General features: G+C 46.5%; 1 protein-coding gene across 2 annotated transcripts in view; it reads left to right on the forward strand.

The window, feature by feature from the left end:
* The first annotated feature begins 4,110 nt into the window (after positions 1 to 4,110).
* ATL3 (atlastin GTPase 3) overlaps positions 4,111 to 19,167 on the forward strand; it is a 28,071-nt gene continuing 13,014 nt past the window's right edge. Inside the window, exons 1-6 of one of the 2 annotated variants that reach the window (XM_079957555.1) lie at positions 4,111 to 4,206; positions 11,511 to 11,728; positions 12,557 to 12,700; positions 13,636 to 13,740; positions 14,812 to 14,862; positions 15,565 to 15,621. In XM_079957555.1, coding sequence (XP_079813681.1) covers positions 11,522 to 11,728; positions 12,557 to 12,700; positions 13,636 to 13,740; positions 14,812 to 14,862; positions 15,565 to 15,621 — 564 coding nt within the window. In that variant the 5' untranslated portion in view covers positions 4,111 to 4,206; positions 11,511 to 11,521. Of the gene's footprint in view, positions 4,207 to 9,217; positions 9,546 to 11,510; positions 11,729 to 12,556; positions 12,701 to 13,635; positions 13,741 to 14,811; positions 14,863 to 15,564; positions 15,622 to 19,167 lie in introns of those variants that run through there. The other variant, XM_079957554.1, reaches the window with a different exon arrangement.

Consider the following 19,167-nt stretch of genomic DNA (forward strand, 5'->3'; position numbering starts at 1 on the left):
GTGAGCGCGCGCGGGGGTAAGACCGGCACTTACGCGTGCGCAGTAGCCATAGGAGCCTGAATAAACGGCCAAGAAACGCGGGCGGGGGCTTTTGTGTTTTAAGAATCTGCTTTTTTGAGTCGTGTTTCGAACCTTTAGGATAAGGGGGGAAACAGCTCAGAAGGGACGCTTTCTCCTCCTCCTCCTGAAAAATCTCTTTCCAAATGGCAATAGGGATACATTAAGTATTCCTGAAATTTGGAATTGGGAAAGGGCAGTAGCTCAGTCACACCTTGTGACCTGGCTCGGTACAGCGGTACCTCAGGTTACATACGCTTCAGGTTACAGACTCCGCTAACCCAGAAATAGTGCTTCAGGTTAAGAACTTTGCTTCAGGATGAGAACAGAAATTGTGCTGCGGTGGCGCGGCAGCAGCGGGAGGCCCCATTAGCTAAAGTGGTGCTTCAGGTTAAGAACAGTTTCAGGTTAAGAATGGACCTCCGGAATGAACTAAGTACTTAACCCGAGGTACCACTGTATAAGATGGCTTACCTATAAGGAAGGGCCATAGCTCAGTGGCAGAGCACCTGCCTTGCTTGCAGAAGGCCCCCGGTATCTCCCATGTAGGGCTGAGAACATTCCCTGCACAAAACCTTGGAGAGCCGCTGCCAGTTAGTGTAGACCAGCGTTTCTCAGATTTGGGTTTCAAACTTGTCTGGCTACAATTCTCATCATCCCTGACCACTAGTCCTGCTAGCTAGGGACGATGGGAATTGTAGTCCGACAACACCTGGGGAACCAAGTTTGAGAAACACTGGTGTAGATCAGAGCTTTCCAAACTGATATGACACGTTAGCTTTTTGGCTGCAGTGTGTAGGTGTGTCCCACGAACACTCCCCATTCTCCTGGGGCTGGAAAGGAGTTAGTTTAACTGCTAGTAAAACTGAATTACTGTGTTGCAAAATAATGCACATCTAAAACGTGTGTCATCAACATGAAAAGTTTGGAAAGCTCTGGTATAGATAGCCAATGACCTGACTCAGTGTAAGATAGCTTCCTATGTTCCTATGCTCCTCAAGGGAAATGGCCATACTTCATTGGTAGCGCTTCTGCTTTCATGTTTACTAAGAAACGGAGTTCACTGAGACTTATTTGCAAGTAGATTATTGTAGGGCAGACCCACACTGGGCAGATTACAGTAGTCTAATCTGAAAGTCACCACTGCATGAATGGCAGTACTATATTCAAATATTGTAATAGAATGATAAGAGTTGGAAGTGGGACCCTGAAGTTCATCTAGTCCAACCCCCTGTAACAACTGTCCCTCACAGGGATTGAACCTGCAACCTTGGCGTTATCAAGGTGATGGGGGTTTGTGTGAAGTATCGGTTCCAGTTTAATCAACAAAAGCTTCTACTTGCTGTTAGTTTGAGACAACAGTGTGAACATTTTCCTTTCCATTCCTGATTATGGTTCCACATCAGAATCAAAAGAGCACTAAATATATAAATAAATGTGTCTTTAACTTAAGAGTTCTAAATATACTTCTAATCCGTAATACAAACACCTTTGTAATCTTAAGGCCGATAAGCAGGAATGGTAGGTAAGATAACAATTGTTCCTTTATCTCTGTGAGCTTTTCTGCTTTCATTATTGTATGGGCTGTACTACATATATAGAAACTCAATTGCCAATGTTTAATTTTTTAAATAAATCCTGCTCCTGTGCTTTTAGCAGCCTAAAATGAAACAGGGAAAGATTCTGGCATTGGTTTATCTTCATGTTTGAACATATGCTGCAGATCAGGAGAAGTACCAGCAACGACAAGAGCAGCCAACAGAATACATTGCAGTACAGTATGTCTGTGGCACCCATAAGAGCTCCAATTTGCAAATGTGCCCACAGGCCCCCAAAGGCCTGAAGAGCGTGCAGTTGCACTCACGTCCTGTTTGCAGGCTTCCCAGAAGCATGTTATTGTACAGATGACAGTCCCTGATTTGAAGGGCTCAGGCATTGGCTCATGGGGAGGGGACAGAGGCAGCAGCAGTGAGGTTGGGGGAGATCTGGGTTGGTGGCAGAGGCCTGCAGGTGTGTACTGCTGCCAAAACAGAGCTCCCCAGTCTGGTTTAAAGATACAGAACTATAAGACGGGTGAGCAGAAACAGCCTTGAAAGTTGAACAGCTATGTTGTTTTATGTACTGTTTAGCTGATTTCAGTGCTTACCACTTCTTTCCATTCATATACAGTGGTACCTCTGGATGTGAACGGGATCAGTTCTGGAGCCCCGTTTGTATCCTGAGCAGAACGCAACCCGCGTCTGCGCGCGTGTGGGTCGCAATTCGCTGCTTCTGCGCATGATGTCATTTTAAGCGTCTGTGCATATGCGAGCAGTGAAACCTGGAAGTAATGTGTTCCGTTACTTCTGGGTTGCCATGGAGCGCAACCCGAAAACACTCAACCAGAAGCAACTTTAACCCGAGGTATGACTGTACAGTCTAACATTGTAACTCGAACGTAATCTGTTCCGGAAGGACATTCAAGTTCCAAAATGTTCAAGTTCTGAGACGCGGCTTCTGATTGGCTGACAGCTAGGTTTTTGCACAGCGGAAGCTGCATCGGATGTTCGTCTTCCAAGGAATGTTCAAAACCCAGAGCATTTATTTCTGGGTTTTTGAGCTGAAACGTTCAGCAACAGAGCGGATTGAGAACCGAGGTTTGACTGTACTGTGATCATGACACATGACAGACCTGTAACTCCTGTTTTATTATTGCTGTTATTTAATGTACCGTAATTTATCTATTTCCTGGACACCACACACACAGATTACCAGATCCTCTGACCGTTGCAATGTTTGTTAGCTTAACTTACCTCACAGGTTGTTGTGGGGATAAAATGGGGAGAGGGAAGAAGCATGTTTGTAACCTTCAGCTATTTGGAGGAAAGTGGAGATATACACGTTAATAATAATAATAATAAAAATAAAAATAGTACATCACATGTGGAATATTTTGTACAGTTCTGGTCACCTCATCTCAAAAAGGATAGAGTGGACAAAGAAAGGTTGCAACATTTGAGACTTTTTAGTTTAGAGAAAAAGTGAGAGGTTACAAGATAGAAGTTTATTACATTATGCATAGAGTGGAGCATGGGTGTAGCGAGAATCTATTTTTTTGGGGGGGGACAGAACCGAGCTATCTGTGAAGTGATTGGTGAGTTAATTAAGTTTTTTTTATTTATTTACGTGATGGGGGGGCATCTGCCCCCCTGCCTATGCCCATGGAGTGGAGTAAGTGGACAGGAAAAAGTTTTTTCTCCCTCTCTCATAACAATAGAACTCTGGGAAATCCAATGAAGCTGACATTTGGAAGATTCAGAACAGATAAAAGAAATTCAAGCAATGCATAGTTAAATCTATGGAACTCACTTCCGCAGGAGGCATTGATGGCCATGAACCTAGATGGCTTCAAGAGCTTTAGACAAATTCAGGAGGATAAGGTTATCAATACCCACTAGCCTGGACGGCTATGTTCTGCCTTTACAAGTTGCTGGTGCAGTGCTCTTGTGCTGGAATCCTGCTTGCAGGCTTCCCACAGGTTGGCCACTATGAGACCAGGATGCTGTCCTAGATGGGCCATTGGCCTGATCCAGCAGCTTCTGCCTATGTCCTGACTATTTCCATTTACAAATCATTATTTATAAAGTAAATATTTGTGATTATTTATAAAGTTGCATATAAATTAGCATCTTTTCCTGCAAATCTGCGCAGAAGCGGCCTGCTTTTTTTAAAAACAATGTTTTTAATTAAAGATTTAAAGGTACTGTATCCTCAAAAACAGGATGCCTTCCCCAGCACGCGCTTCCAAAGCTCCTCCCTGGCGACTCTGAAAGAAGCCCGACCTCTTCCGTCTGCTTCTCCCAAGATCCTCCCTTGGGGAGAAAGCGAGAGAGCGCGTCCTTTCTTGATTCTCCACCCCTTGGTCTCTTGGGAGTTGTAGTTCTCTTGGATTGTCCTTTCCCAGTTCCGTGGGTGAGAGACGGCGGCTGCTCGGACTCCAATTCCCAGCATGCACCCTTCCCCAAGGCTCCTTGCCCTGCTCCTTTCCCCGCTTCATGGCTGGCGGCAACCCCGCCTCTTGCCTACTCCGAGATGGGGCGGGAAGGAGGCGGCTCCGTGTCATTCCTTCGGCGGCGGTAGCTGCGAACGGTGTCAAGCTGGCGGCGGGCGGTAAGGGCCCTCTTTTCTTAATCGGATTTGGATCAACCAACTTTTTTTGGGGGGGGGCTTAATATCCTCTATGGGGAGAGTTAGGAATATATCCCTCTCCCCATGGAAGATAAAGCCTCTGTGGAGAAACTGTATGAACACCCCCCCCCCAAAGATGGGGCGGGGGAGCCTGGGTCCCCTATAGGGATGAGGTGCCTCTAGAGCAGATTGCAAAGAGCCCCATATAGTGACAGGGACCATTTGTGGAGGAAATGCATGGAGCCCCCCTCCCTTTCCAGGGAAAGTGGAAACTTACTTTCCTTCCCATCCTGATGCTCTCAAGATGCATCGGACTGCAACTTCCATCCGTGATAAATACTCATGGATAATGGGAATTGTAGTACTAGATGCAAACTCTGTGGTAGATCCAGAATGCCTCTGGAGGCCGAGTTGGGGGACTGGGGCATAGTAGCTTGTTTGGTAGAGCATGCGACTCTTAATCTCAGGGACTTGGGTTCGAGTCCCATGTCGGGCGATTCCTGCATTGCAGGGTGTTGGGCTAGATGACTCTCACGGTCCCTTCCAACTCTACTATTCTGTGGTTCCTGTTGTTGTTGGACTCGTGTCAGCCCCAGGCAGCATGGTCAACAGTCAAGGATGATGGGAGTTGTAGTACAACAAAATCTAGAGAGCCACACTGCCCCATGGATTGAGGTTAATATGGGGAGAATGCAGACACCCCATTGGAAGGGGGTAGTTTGGGTTGGCCCTGTAGGGATGGTATAAAACGTATAGAAGTACCTTCATAAGAATGCAGCATCTAGACAAAATTCTTCCTCTCTTGTCCCTCTGTGCACAACCTGAAGGTAGTGAGCCTTGCACAATTATTTATTTTGAACTTTTAACCACACGTGTTTCTGAAGTTAGGCACCACTGTTTTCAGTCGGGCTCACTTCTAAGAAAAGTGTGAGCAGGATTTCTTCTGTGGAAGCTCAACCGAGATAAAGTATGGAAAGGAGGATCTTATTTTCAATGCTATTTCCTTGTCTTCCTTCATTAAATCACCCGTGATTAGCATCCGCCTCAAACATGCATGCAATGCAGGGATGTTGCGCTTGGACAAGCCCCTCTTCCAGGTTTGACTGTATTTGGCAGGCAAATTCCTGGACCAGTATTTCAGCATATTTCTCAATTGTTCACTGCTCACGCTGCTGCCATGTTGGGCGAGATCACCGATCTAGGTGGTGTGGCAATTTTACCTTTCAGCAGAGTCCTGAAGAAGGTTGCTGCAATGGCAACTTCTTCACGCACAAAGCACGAGTCTTAAACTGCTTCAGATACTGGAAGGGTTGCATTATCTTGCTTAAGCCTTTCCATTCATGCAGGCCCACATGGGGGGGATCTTCTCTGCCACCCACTGCCATGGACGGAAGTTTGGTTGGTGAGTAAGTGGGAGAGGGCTTTCCCCACAGCAATGCCCCGAAAGCTGGAACTGGACATTTGCTGAGCTCCTTCCCTGATGACGTTTCAACTCCAGTTTAAAACTTTTATTTCAACGAGCCTCAGTGGAAGGGCTGCAGCTCAGTGGTAGAACACACACTTTCCATGCAGAACGCCTTAGGATCAGTCTCCAGTGGCATCTCTAGGTAGGGCTGGGAGACACCCCTGCCTGAAACCCAGGAGAGCTGCTGCTGGTCAGTGCAGACAGTCCTGAGCTAGATGGACCAATTGTCTTGACTCGGCGTAAGATAGCTTCCTATGCACCTTTTTAAATATTTGGTTATGCTCACTCACAATGTTTATTATGCGATTGTATCGGCTTTCTATATTTTTATGTGTTATAAGGGCATAAGAAGAGCCTGCTGGATCAGACCAGATGCCTGTGGGATGCTCACAAGCGGGACATGAGTGTAGCCACTCTCTGCCTGCCTGCAGTTCCCAGCAACAGGCATTCAGAGGCATAGAACATAGCCTTTGTGGGTATTAGCCATCAATACTGCTGGGGTAGCTCATATGGAAGAGCATGAGACTCTTAATCATGTTGGGCAAAAAGATTCCTGCATTCAAAGGGGCTGGAGCTGATGACCCATGTGGTCCTCCACTCCTCCATGAATTTGACTAATCCCCTTTTAAAGCCCTCCAAGCTGGTGGCCATCGCTACCTCCTGTTGTTTTAAGCATAAGACCAATTATGGATGTACACTGCTACCAGGATCAGAGGCACGATGCCATTGAATACTGGTTGCTAAGAGTTGCTTTCTCGCTTGTGGGTCACTGAGAAGCATCTGCTTGCCACATAGGACTTTGTTTTGGTCCAGTCTGAATGCTTCTGAAGCTCTTTCACCAGTTCCAAGTTGCCTTGGGTGCTGTTACGCCACTGGAAGGCACAATATCATTTAACGATCAATGACAGTAATTGAATTAAGGCGTTTGCTGCCACGAGGTGTAGCTAGCTGGCGGTTCTGTGGGCTCTGATGATATCAAAACGGGTTTGCACAATGACGTGGAACATGGGAAGCTGCCATATCCTGAGCCAAGCTATTTGTCCCTGTAGCTCAGTATTGTCTACACTGACTGGCAACAACTCCCCAGGGTTTCAGGTAGGGCCAGGACATTCCCACAGCTACCTGGGTTTGAACCTGGCCCTTTCTGCATGCAAGGGAGATGCTGTACTACTGAGCTGTGGTCCTTCCATAGAGGAGGAGAGGTTTATTGAGGGCTATTGCCTGTGATGGCTAAATGGAACCTCCCTGTTTAGAGGCAGCATATCTGTAAATGCCAGTTGTGACTTGGGGAGCGGGGAGGCAAGTGAAATGGTTGTTGCCTTAATGCTTTTCTTATGAGTTGAGTTTGCAGAAACAGGGGTTCTGCATTATTGAGGTGCTGGGAGACCACAGAAGATGCGATGGGTTGTGTAGAGATAGCACTTGCGTAGGCCTCTGCTTCATGGAGCAGAGGAGATGGTGGAGAGGCTTCCCTTCCAGACAAGTGGCAATGTCTGCTAAATGCAAAACAGGCGAGATTTCAAGGGAGCGGTTGAGGTTTCTGACTCACTGCAGGCAGCGGCTAGCTGGCAGAGCTCATGGTATGTGAGTGAATTGTATTCACACTCCCCCCCCCCCCCACTGGGTGTGTTCAGTGTTGCCTTTTTCCTTTCACGGAAGTTTTACGTTTCAGAGGAGTGTGGAAAACCCTCTTCCGAACTTGCGGCTTGTCAGAAGTAGCTTAGGGCATCTCTGATGAAGGTATTTTAGCAGCAGCAATCTTTGCAGGAGACATTTTAACTGGATTCTTCCCCCTGTTCCCTAGCTCCCCTGAAAATTGTCAAGCAGACACAGCCAATATGTTTGGACCCATAACCTGAAATGTTGCAATGAATAAAGTCTAAGGGTGCGGATTTGAACTTGGGTCCCCCCAGTTCTTGTCTGATGTTCTGGTAACTACTACACAATATTAGCTTTATCTCTGCTGTTCTTGAGCAACCTTTCTTACCTGCTAGCAGCTGCAACAGCGCCAGTCCTTGCACACAGCTGCTCTAGGCAGCAGCAGCCCACAGGGAAGGCCTAACAACAAATTCTGCATTATGCTGCTTCCGATTATCTGGGGTTGGCAGCTTAGATCTGGAAATAAGCTTAATAAGCAGGTGTGTGTGTGTGTGTGTGTGTGTGTGTTTGTGTGTATGGAACAATAGTTGTATTATTGTTATTATTATTAATTGCATATATTCATCGATTTTTCAAAAGATGCCAAAAGTGTTTTACAAAAACAAACATTTAAACTAACATAAACATTATAACAAATTAACCTCAGAAGATGGAATCAGGATGGCTTTAACAGTTTGGAGAACTGAGCCAAAATTAACCAAATGAATTTCAAAAGGGACAAATGTAAAGTTCTGCATTTAGGCAGCGATAATCAGATGCACAAATATAGGATGGGGGACACCTGGCTTGCCAGCAATACATGTGAAAAGCATCTAGGGTAGAGCACAAGCTAAGCATGAGTCAGAAGTGTGATGCAGCAGCAAAGTAAGCTAATGCAATTCTAGGCTGCTTCAACAAAGGTATAGGATCCAGATCTAGAGAACTTAAAGTACCACTCCATGCTGCATGAGAAGACTGAGAGGTGATATGATACTTGAAAAGCTGCCACATGGATGATGGAGCAAGCATGTTTTCTGCTGCTTTGGAGTGTAGGACCCAAACCAATAGATTCAAATTGCAAGAAAGGAGATTCTAACTCAACTTTAGCAACGTTCTGACAACAAGAGCTGTTTGACAGTGGAACCAAGTCTCTTGGAAGGTAGTGGACTCCCCTTCATTGGAGGTTTTTAAAGAGAGGTTGGATGGCCACCTGTCAGGGATTCTTGAGCTGTAATTCCTGCATAGCTGGGGGGTGGAATAGAAGCCCCTTGGGGCCCCTTCCAGCTCTGCAATTCCATGATTCTCTAAGCCCAAATACTGACTGGTGATGTCTTTTTTATTTGCTTTATGAATGCCATTTTATTTACCTTAATGTTGTTTGCTGCCGTAATATTTTTTCCTTAACGTTGGTTGGGTAGAATTTCCCCACGCAAATAAATAAAAAATAAAAGTTCCCTTGTGTTTAATTTCCTCCCAGCCTGTGCTCTTGCAGTGCTAAGAGCAGGTGGCCTATTGAATTACTTGGGCAGGAAAACAGAGGTTTTAAATGTGATGTTAATTTAATTGGCCTATTTTTCAACCAGGCAGATAAGATGATCAGAGAGGAGGCTGGTGTGGTCCTAACTCGACAGCTTGCAAACTGCTGAGTTCAGGGGAGAAAGAAAAAGGGTTCTTTTCGCGTAGCAAAAGCGTTTCATTGTGGGGGAACCTCAGGTTGAGTTGCCCATGTGGCCCTTCAGACCCCTCTTTCTGGCCCTCTCCTGAGGAGGGGGAAAGGAGGGTTAGAAAGGATAGAAACATGAGTGAAATTAATGGTCCTTCCTTGGAACTCGGCCTAGTGAGCCCTTGGGTGCTGTTGCCATGGAGACCGGATTGTTATGATCTCCTTGGGCCAGAGAGGATGGGTTTTGTCCTCTAGAAGCCCTGCTTCCTTTTAGCCTCCTGCTGCCCTTGTTGGTTTGAAAACTCATGAAAGCCCGGAAGAAGAAGAAGCCAGGCTTGCAACAGAAGCCGCGGCCCTCGAGGAGCTGCCCCAGTTTGCTGGATGCCACCCCCAGGCGGCCCATAATATCTCGCAGAGTCTGCCCGCACAGGTGGGCTCCTCTGACCCGGCCTCGCGGGGCAGTGAGTGGTCCCGGCCGGCGAGAGCCATGGAGGTGTGAACCCTCGCCTCAGGAAGTGCCTCTCCTGGATCGGTTCGGCTCCGTGCACATGGATGGTGAGAAGTCAACGAGTGGGGCTCCTGTTTGCTGCGCTAATAATGCACAGGTCAATCTGTGGGGCATCCGGTGTGTATGTATGTGGGGTTTCTAGCGTGCCAGAATTTCAGTAGTCCTGGCAAGAGTATTCCATCTGTGCCACTTAATACCAAGGTAGAAACACAAACACATATACACATGGGTGTATCTCTCTCTGTATCTGTGCATATATTGTGCATATATTACATTTATTTTGACATTTAAATCCTACCTTTCCTGTGAGGAGCTCAAGGTGGCCTAGATGGTTCTTCTCCCCATTTTATCTTCCCAACAACTCTGTGAGGTTGGTTCTTTCTTTTCTTTCTTTCTCTCTCTCTCTCTCTCTCTCTCTCTCTCTCTCTCTCTCTGTGGCCTAGGTGGTTCTTTTCCCCATTTTATCTCCACAACAACTCTGTGAGGTTATATTTCTCTCTCTCTCTCTCTCTCTCTCTCTCTGTGTGTGTGTGTGTGTGTGTGTGTTTGAATCTTAATCGCTCCAGGACTGGAGTGAGATTCTTGTGTGTCTCCTGCCACTTGTTGATGGACTATAGCTCCCATCATCCCTGACCATTGGCTATGCTTGCTAGGGCTCATGGGAGTTGGAGTCTAGGGCTAGGCGATATCAGGTTTTCGTGATGTATCACCAGCTAAACATCGCAATAAAGTGATACATCACGATCTTGAAAATGATGGAGCATCATCCACCGGCCCTGCGAGGCACCAGGGTGAAGCTGCTACCACCATGCCCTCCACTGCCAGCGCCCAGTGAAGGAAGAAAGGAGGTGGTCTGCCTGCTTGGCCAGAGAAGAAAGTTAAGACGCCAGCCAGCTGACAAGCCCCACTTGTAATATACCTCTGAGTCCAAACGCTGTTGTGATCTGGCCCTCAAACTGGTCCTGGACAATGTATTGATACATCGCCCAGGCCAATTGGAGTCCACCAACATCTGGAGGGCCACGGGTTTTTCACCCCTGCCCTAGACTGATTGAGGTCATAGAATCATAGAATTGTAAAGCTGGAAGGGACCCAAGGGTCATCTAGTCCAACCCCCTGGGACGCAGGAATCTCAACTGAAGCATCTAGTACAGATGGCCATCCAACCTCAGCCAAATATGTTAGATCTGATCTTCAGCTTAACAAAACTGAAGAGAGTATGCTTGGTTAATTTTACTCCTGCGTGATTCTCATTATCTTTCCCCCCCGTGACAAAAATTACTTGAGCTCAAATAACTAGATTATTGTGGGTGGGGGAATCAATGTGCACTTTATGTGGTTTAAATGCTATATCCAATCAAAGTTTTCCTTGGAAGCTGTTATGGCTGAAATACCTGTTAATGTCCTGAGACATGACAATTCAACAGCACAAATCATTTTACCTTATTTACACGCAAAGGTAAAAAAGCACTAGAAACTGCTGACATGCTAATCTTAGCATATCCAAAGAGTTGTGTGTTTATACCAGGGGTAGGCAACCTAAGGCCTGTGGGCTGGATGCGGCCCAATCGCCTTCTCAATCCGGCCTGCAGACAGTCTGGGAATCAGCGTATTTTTACATGAGTAGAATGTGCCCTTTTATTTAAAATGCATCTCTGGGTTATTTATGGGGCATAGGAATCCGTTCATTCCCCCCCCCCCCAAAAAAAAAAATATAGTCTGGCCCACCACATGGTCTGAGGGACGGTGGACTGAAAAAGGTTGCTGACCCCTGGTTTATACCATACCGTACAATTAAAGCACATGGAATCTTGGGAACTGTGGTTTGTTACGGTGTGTTGGGAATTGTAGTTCGATGAGGGATAAACTACAGTTCCTAGGATTCTTTGGGGGAAGCAATGACTGTTCAAATACTATAAACATGCTTTAAATGTATGGGGTGGGCAGGCCTTGCTAGCCTGGCTGTTGTTGTTGTGTATTGACACCCAGCCCCCTTTCTCTTCTTTGTACAGCTGGGGATGCCATGGGGGGAACAAAGCCTGGCCCAGTGCAGATTGTGCTGGTGCACAAAGACCAACACTCCTTTGAGCTGGATGAGAAGGCGCTGAGCCGTGTCCTCTTGGCTGATTCTATCCGGGACCTCGATGTGGTGGTGGTGTCCGTGGCCGGTGCCTTCCGCAAAGGCAAATCCTTCCTCTTGGACTTTCTGCTGCGTTATATGTACACACAGGTGAGCCATCCCCCTGTTCACTGGTTCATTGTCTGCTGCTATTGTTAAAGGTCCTTTATTAATTTACAAAGCCCAGAATGACCTAGGGCCAGTGTACCTCAGGGAACACCTGAATGAACCCTTACAGCCCATCTCAGTCCTCGAGATCATTTACAGGAGTGTTGTTGACTGTTCTCCAAATTGATGAGGGTCATTTAACAAGGAATCAAGCCTTTAGTGTCACCAGCTCAATCCTGTGGAATACTCTGCCAGCAGAGATTGAGCAGGTGCCTTCTGTGCCAACTTTTAAATGCCTGCTGAAAACTTTCCTAATCCCTCTGGCTTATGCAGGCAATTAAGAATTTTGACTTTTGATATGATTTTTATTGTGTGGTTTTATGTACAATTGTTGAACACTGCCTTGATTTTTTAAAAAACAAATAGTATATAAATATTTTTTTATAAATAAAAAAATAAGCATTATTTAAAACAATGCACCTGGAGCTTAGAGAATTTTCACAAGTAAAACGAAACGGACACAAGGGTCCTATTTGCAAAGAGCCTACATTCTGTTCATCTTCAGTCCCCAAACTTTTGGTGGAACCATGCAATCAGGTTTTGTTTGGGCTTTTTTGCATCATGATAGCAGACCACGTTTTGATTCTGGTTTGTTTTATTTAGAGATAGAATCAACCACGGTTCTGCAGATTTGTAATATGACTGGAAGCCTTTGTCAAAACTGAAAGCAGGAGCTGTTATTCTCTTAAGGGGACACATGGGAGCCTGATGGCTCATTCTTGTAATACTACACAGTTTCCTTATTTGTGCTGTTTCCCTGTTGCTCCGCAGAAAGAAGGGGGCAGCACCAATTGGCTGGGTGACAAGGATGAACCCCTGACAGGCTTTTCCTGGCGCGGTGGATCTGACCCGGACACCACAGGCATCCAAATCTGGAGTGAAGTTTTCATTGTGGAGAAACCAAGTGGAAAGAAGGTACGGGGGCAGTTGAGAAGGAGTTGGAATTTGATTAAAATGGAAAGCGAAAACATTTCTTCACCCCTCCATGGCCACAGTAGGAAACCTCAGGACTGAGGGTCAAATGTGGTCCTCTGCTGTGTTCTGGTCTGTTGCCGGAACCCATGGTGAAAGAGGCATGGCTGGTCAAAGGTTTCTGCACCATGGACAGCTCCAAGTGAGCAACTTTCTCCAGCAAAGACCTTCCTTGCCTCCTCCAAGCTCCACCCCTTGGGAGAACGTCAGAACCTTAAAGGGCCAACCCTGTGGTTTGAAGATAGGTGCTCCTCCTTCATGCCATCTCCTCTCTCCTGGTGCGCTTCTGACACTGCAGGACTTCTGGTTTGCAGTGGGAAACGTCTGGCTTTTTTTCTGGCTCAGGAGAAGGTGTCTGCGAGGGTCCAGGCTCTTTCCTTATAGCAGTTTTAGAAATTAGCCAGACTGTTTTCACACAATAATACCCCATCCTGTAGAATTCTATCAGTTATATTTTAGCTCCACAATCAGAATTTCAGGAACAAAAATGCTTTTTCTGTGCAGCCTGAGCAGTGCCTTAAAGGCCCTAATGGTCTGGGAAGTGTCTCTGGGAGCTCTTGCCCCATCACTTCAGACCCCATGCTCTCCCTAACTTCCACAGCCAGCTCTGAGCCCAGACCCAGCTCCCCATCTGGTACCCCTGCAGCCTCTGTGCCTATTTCACAACACCCTCCAGTCCTTGCTGTCAGGTCCTCTGGACTCTTCCCCAGGCCACATTGCTTCCCCAGCCACCCCCACCCTTAAAAAATAATAACCCAGCAAGGACTGAGTATGTTCAGAGACCACAGAATGCCAGGGGGTGGGGAGAGTGGGAAACTGTGGGGTGGAGAGAGCACTGGAGCATCTCTTGAGCCTGATGCTCTCACCTGTGCTTCCAGGTGGCGGTCGTGCTGATGGATACCCAGGGAGCTTTTGACAGCCAGTCAACAGTCAAGGACTGCGCCACCATCTTTGCTCTCAGCACCATGACGAGTTCTGTTCAGGTGAGTGTCCCCTGTTTTTTGGTCGTCGTTTGAATAAGGTGTGGCAAGGGCTTTCGCCATGGGTGTGTGATGGGACTCCTCATCGATTGGAGGGGAAGGCGGCTACAATCAAGACAGAAAAGCCAAAGCTGGGCTGTTTCTGGGAAGGCAGTCTGTGTTGCTAGGCCTCTCCTGGCCTTGGAAGTGTGTGTGTGTGTAAGTAAATATATACAGTGGTACATCGAGTTACAAACACCTCAGGTTACAAATGCTTCAGGTTACAAACTCCGCTAACCTGGAAGAGTTACCTCGAGTTGAGAACTTTGCCCCAGGATGAGAACTGAAATCATGTGTCAGCGGCGCAGTGGCAGCAAGAGGCCCCATTAGTGAAAGCACGCCTCTAGTAAAGAACAGTTTCAGGTTAAGAACGGACCTTTGGAACGAATTAAGTTTGTAACGAGAGGTACCACGGTATAGTCACCCATCCAATTAGGAGTCTGAGCTTGGGAGCGTGTTGGGGACCTGATAGGCTTATATTTAATTATGTGTATTTAAATCCCGTCCCAGAAAGTGAAAGCTGGCAAAACAGAACAAGATCTAAAAATTTGGTGGAATTTTGTCCTGTTGTTTCCCTATTCATCCCTGGGCCCTGAAGAAAGTCTGGTCCAAGGTTTCCCAAACTTGGGTCTTCAGCTGTTTTTAGACTACAACACCCATCATCCCTAGGTACCAGGACTAGCGGTCAGGGATGATAGGAGTTGTAGTTCAAAAATGGCTGGAGACCCAAGTTTGGGAAGCCCTGGGGTAGTCTAAGTGAAAGCATCTAGGAATGTAGGGAGCTGCCTTATGCTGAGTGAGGCCATTGGCTGAGTGTTGCCTCCACTGACTGGGAAGCGGCCGTCCTGAGTTTCAGCCGGGGGTCTCTTCCAGCCGCACTTGGAGATGCCAGGGATTGAGGCTGGGACCTTCTGCCAGATTAAATCAGTTAAGACAATTTTTATTGAGCCTTAAGAGTCTTTGTTGCAACAGGCTAAGGCGGCTGCCCTTCTGGATTTTTTTCACCATTGCAGCTGTCCCTTTCCCCCTTTTTAGATCTACAACTTGTCTCAGAACATCCAGGAAGATGATCTGCAGCAGCTACAGGTAGGTGATAAGAAAACCATTTCCCCTTGCAATGCTCATGGTGCTGTGCAGAACACAAAAGGGGATACAGTTGCTGTGGTGGTGGTGGTGGTGGTTGCTATAATTCCTATTTATACTTACTGCTTGATGCCAGGATAGGCTTCTAAGTGGTTTCCAAGTAGAACAAGCTCTAGTTCTGCTTGCAGGTTATTGTGATGATAATCTGGTCGGCCACTGTGAGAACAGGATGCTGGTCTGATCCAGCAGAGCTCTTTCTGTGTTCTTTATACTTTCTGAGCTCAAGCTGTGAGAGACCTGGAGTCAGGGGCACACCTGTTGCTGCCATTCCCTTATCAGGGGTTCTCAAAGGGAGTGTGGCAGGAGAGAATGGCAAGCGTGGCAGGAAGTTGAAGGACCATCAAAGAAACACTTAAAGATTTCAGTGTAGTGTAGTATGGTATAGTCCCAGTATAGGATAGTCCTGTATCAAAATAATTTTTATTTATTTGCAGAATATGGATATATTTTCAAAATGAGAGCAAGAGCATTGAGTGATATTGGTGTTGTTTCCTTTTGTTTTCCAATGCAATTCTTATCAGTAGAAAATTTGGTGTGGTGCAAGCAATTTCTTTTTCTGAGCGTGGCCTGGGTAATTTTTTTTTTGAGAACCGCTGCTTTAGATCTTTAAACAAAATTCAGCATGTTTTTGATTTCCTTTTGTAGCTCTTTACAGAGTATGGACGCCTGGCCATGGACGAGAGCTTCCTCAAACCATTCCAGGTATGCATCTGAACAGATGGGGCTGGGCCAGGAGGTGGGAGACACACATACAGTCTTGGCCGGTGGGCCCTCAATTCCCGCAGTCCATGCACACCCAAGATTTGCGCAGTCTGCAGATTTGTTACTCCACTGTACGGAAGCTTGATGCAGATTTCTAGGTTCAGTGGGGAGAAATGGGCAGGGGGTGGTTTTTTCAAATCCCTGCTCAATGACAAAGCTTATTGGGCAACCTTGGAGCACTCACTGTCCTTCAGCCTAACCTTCCTCACAGGGTGTTCTGAGAATTTTTTTTTCAGGGCGTGGGTTGGGAAAAGGACAATGCTCTGAGCTGTTTGCAAGGAACCGTGGAGTGCAATGAGAGGTGGATCAGTTTTGTAGAACTGAACTGAGTGGTGAAATTGGATTTTCTGTCTGTATATATTTAGAGTTGAGTTACTCTCACTTCCCTGACATATTTCCGGTCCCCTCCAAACATACTTTTTATGGTGCATTCATGGTTGGTTGTGTTCATGATGGTATCGGGGCAGTTAGATGCGGTCCTGCTTTCAATCCTTTGTGTTTGCAGAAAATTCTAGGTGGACGTATTGATTCATTTCCCATTGGTGACCATTAGGTCCGGTCGTGACCGACTCTGGGGTTGCGGTGCTCATCTTGCTTTATTGGCCGAGGGAGCCGGTGTACAGCTTCTGGGTCATGTGGCCAGCATGACTAAGCCGCTTCTGGCGAACCAGAGCAGCACACGGAAACGCCGTTTACCTTCCCGCCGGAGCGCTACCTATTTATCTACTTGCACTTTGACATGCTTTGGAACTGCTAGGTGGGCAGGAGCAGGGACCAAGCAACAGGAGCTCACCCCGTCGCAGGGATTCGAACCGCCGACCTTCTGATTGGCAAGTCCTAGGCTCTGTGGTTTAACCCATAGCGCCACCCGCATCCCGCCTGCCCTATTACTTCCCTGTAACTTTTCATACCGCAAATGACCCAGGGTGGGTGGTTGTTGTTTTTTTTTACTCACCTTCATTGCACTGCAAGGCACGCAGACAGCCAAACCAGGATGAATGCTCCTTGTTGTTTAACTGCCAACCCCCTTAAACAAATCAGAAGGAATGCTCAATAAAGATAATGTCACATGACCTCTTCAGGCATCCTTTCTATGGCACATTCGTGATGGTTTTTTGCTTCTGATGGTGTCGGGGTGGTTATGTGCAAAGAGTGCCTCCCTCCAGACAGCGGTAACACTGGGGAAGCCTCGCCGAACATCTGTTAAAATGGAACAATGCGTGGATGGCCCAGTATAAAACCCATCATGAAAGTACTATTATTGCTTAATGATATGTTGCAGAATACAGTGGTACCTCGGGTTACATACGCTTCAGGTTACAGACGCTTCAGGTTACAGACCCCGCTAACGCGGAAATAGTACCTCGGGTTAAGAACTTTGCTTCAGGATGAGAACAGTAATAGCACTGTGATAGCGGGAGGCCCCAATAGCTAAAGTGGTACCTCAGGTTAAAAACAGTTTCAGGTTAAGAACAGACCTCCAGAACGAATTAAGTTCTTAACCCAGGGTACCACTGTACTGTACATCCTTCCGCAAAATAAAACCCCCACCAGTCGGGGTGTGTGTGCTTCCCATTTCATTCAGGGGAAGCAGAGCTGCTCTCATGTAGGGAGGTCTGTTTCTCTCACGTCCTCTTCACAAGCTTCTCATTGGGGCATCTGGCTGTTCTTTGCATGAACAGGATGCTGGACTGTAGATGGACAGTGTCCCCACCCCTGGTTTACTGGGTTAGGTTCTCAAGGGGCCCTCCCAGCCACACCTGCCTCCCTGTCTTCCTGGCCCAGGGAGAGAGGGAAAAATAGTGGAAGTGAACAGCTGGCTTCGCAAATGGTGTAAACAGGAACGGTTTGGATTCTTAGATCACAGACTGCAGTTTCTTGAAGATGGACTTCTGGCAAGCGATTGGCTGCACCTCACAACGGTTGGGAGGAATGTTTTTGCCAAAAATCTCAGAAACCTCATCAGGAGGGCTTTAAACTGACTAATGTGGGGGAGGGAGATAGTACTCCTGAAGGTAGGAGTCTATCAATTGATGAAGATGATCATCCAAATGTCATAGACCAAATGGAGCAAACAGCACGCAGACCTAGTGGTGGGAGGAAAAAATCCTTAAATAAGAGACACGGGGGAATGATTAATGGACTTCAGTGTCTGTACACTAATGCGCAAAGCATGGGAAATAAACAAGATGAGCTTGAGCTCTTGGTACAGCAAACTAAATATGACATAATAGGCATCACTGAAACCTGGTGGGATAAGACCCATGATTGGAATGTAATAATGGAGGGATACAATCTATTTCAGAGAAACAGACCAGACAAGAAAGGAGGAGGAGTGGCGTTATATGTCAGGGATGTGTATACCTGTGAAGAGATCCAAGATTTAGAACCTCAAAGCCAAAGTGAGAGCATATGGGTCAAAATTAAGGGAGAGAAGAATAACAGGGACCTCATTGTGGGAGTTTACTATAGATCCCCAAGCCAAACGGAGGACATAGATGATGCCTTCCTGGAACAGATGGCCAAGCATGCAAAAGGAAGGGAGATAGTAGTAATGGGGGACTTCAATTACCCGGATATTTGTTGGATGTCAAACTCAGCCAAGAGCATAAGGTCAAACAGATTCCTCACTGGCCTTGCAGACAACTTCATTGTCCAGAAAGTGGGAGAAGCAACAAGAGGAACAGCCATTTTAGATCTGGTCCTAACCAATGTTGATGACCTGGTTAGTGGGGTAGAAGTGGAAGGATCATTAGGCGCGAGTGATCATGCTCTTCTGAAGTTTACTATACAGCGGAAAGGAGCAGCCAAGCATACTAGGACTCAATTTCTTGACTTTAAGAAAGCCGACTTCATAAAACTTAGGGAAGTGCTGGGTGAGATCCCATGGACAGTAATACTAAAAGGAAAGGGAGTTCATGATGGCTGGGAGTTTGTTAAGAGGGAGATAGTAAAAGCACAACTTCAGGCAATACCAATGAGACGGAAACATGGAAGGTGCCTAAAGAAGCCAGGGTGGCTATCTAAAGAACTTTTAACTGAGTTAAGATTAAAAAGGATGTGTACAAAAAATGGAAAAGGGGGGAAACCACCAAAGAGGAATTCAAACAAATAGCCAGCACGTGTAGACACAAAGTCAGAAAAGCTAAAGCACAGAATGAACTCAGGCTTGCTAGAGAGGTTAAAAGCAACAAAAAAGACTTTTATGGGTATGTTCGTAGCAAAAGGAAGAACAAAGAAACAGTGGGGTCACTCAGAGGAGAAGATGGTGAAATGCAAACAGGGGACACAGAAAGGGCTGAACTCCTCAATGCCTTCTTTGCCTCAGTCTTCTCCGATAAAGAAAACAATGCCCAACCTGAAGAATTTGGAGCAAATGATTCAGCAGAGGAAACACAGCCCAGAATAACTAAGGAGATAGTACAAGAATACTTGGCTAGTTTAGATGTATTCAAGTCTCCAGGGCCAGATGAACTGCATCCAAGA

Source organism: Podarcis cretensis, assembly GCF_951804945.1.
Source record: "Podarcis cretensis genome assembly, chromosome: 16".
NCBI classification, from domain to species: domain Eukaryota; kingdom Metazoa; phylum Chordata; class Lepidosauria; order Squamata; family Lacertidae; genus Podarcis; species Podarcis cretensis.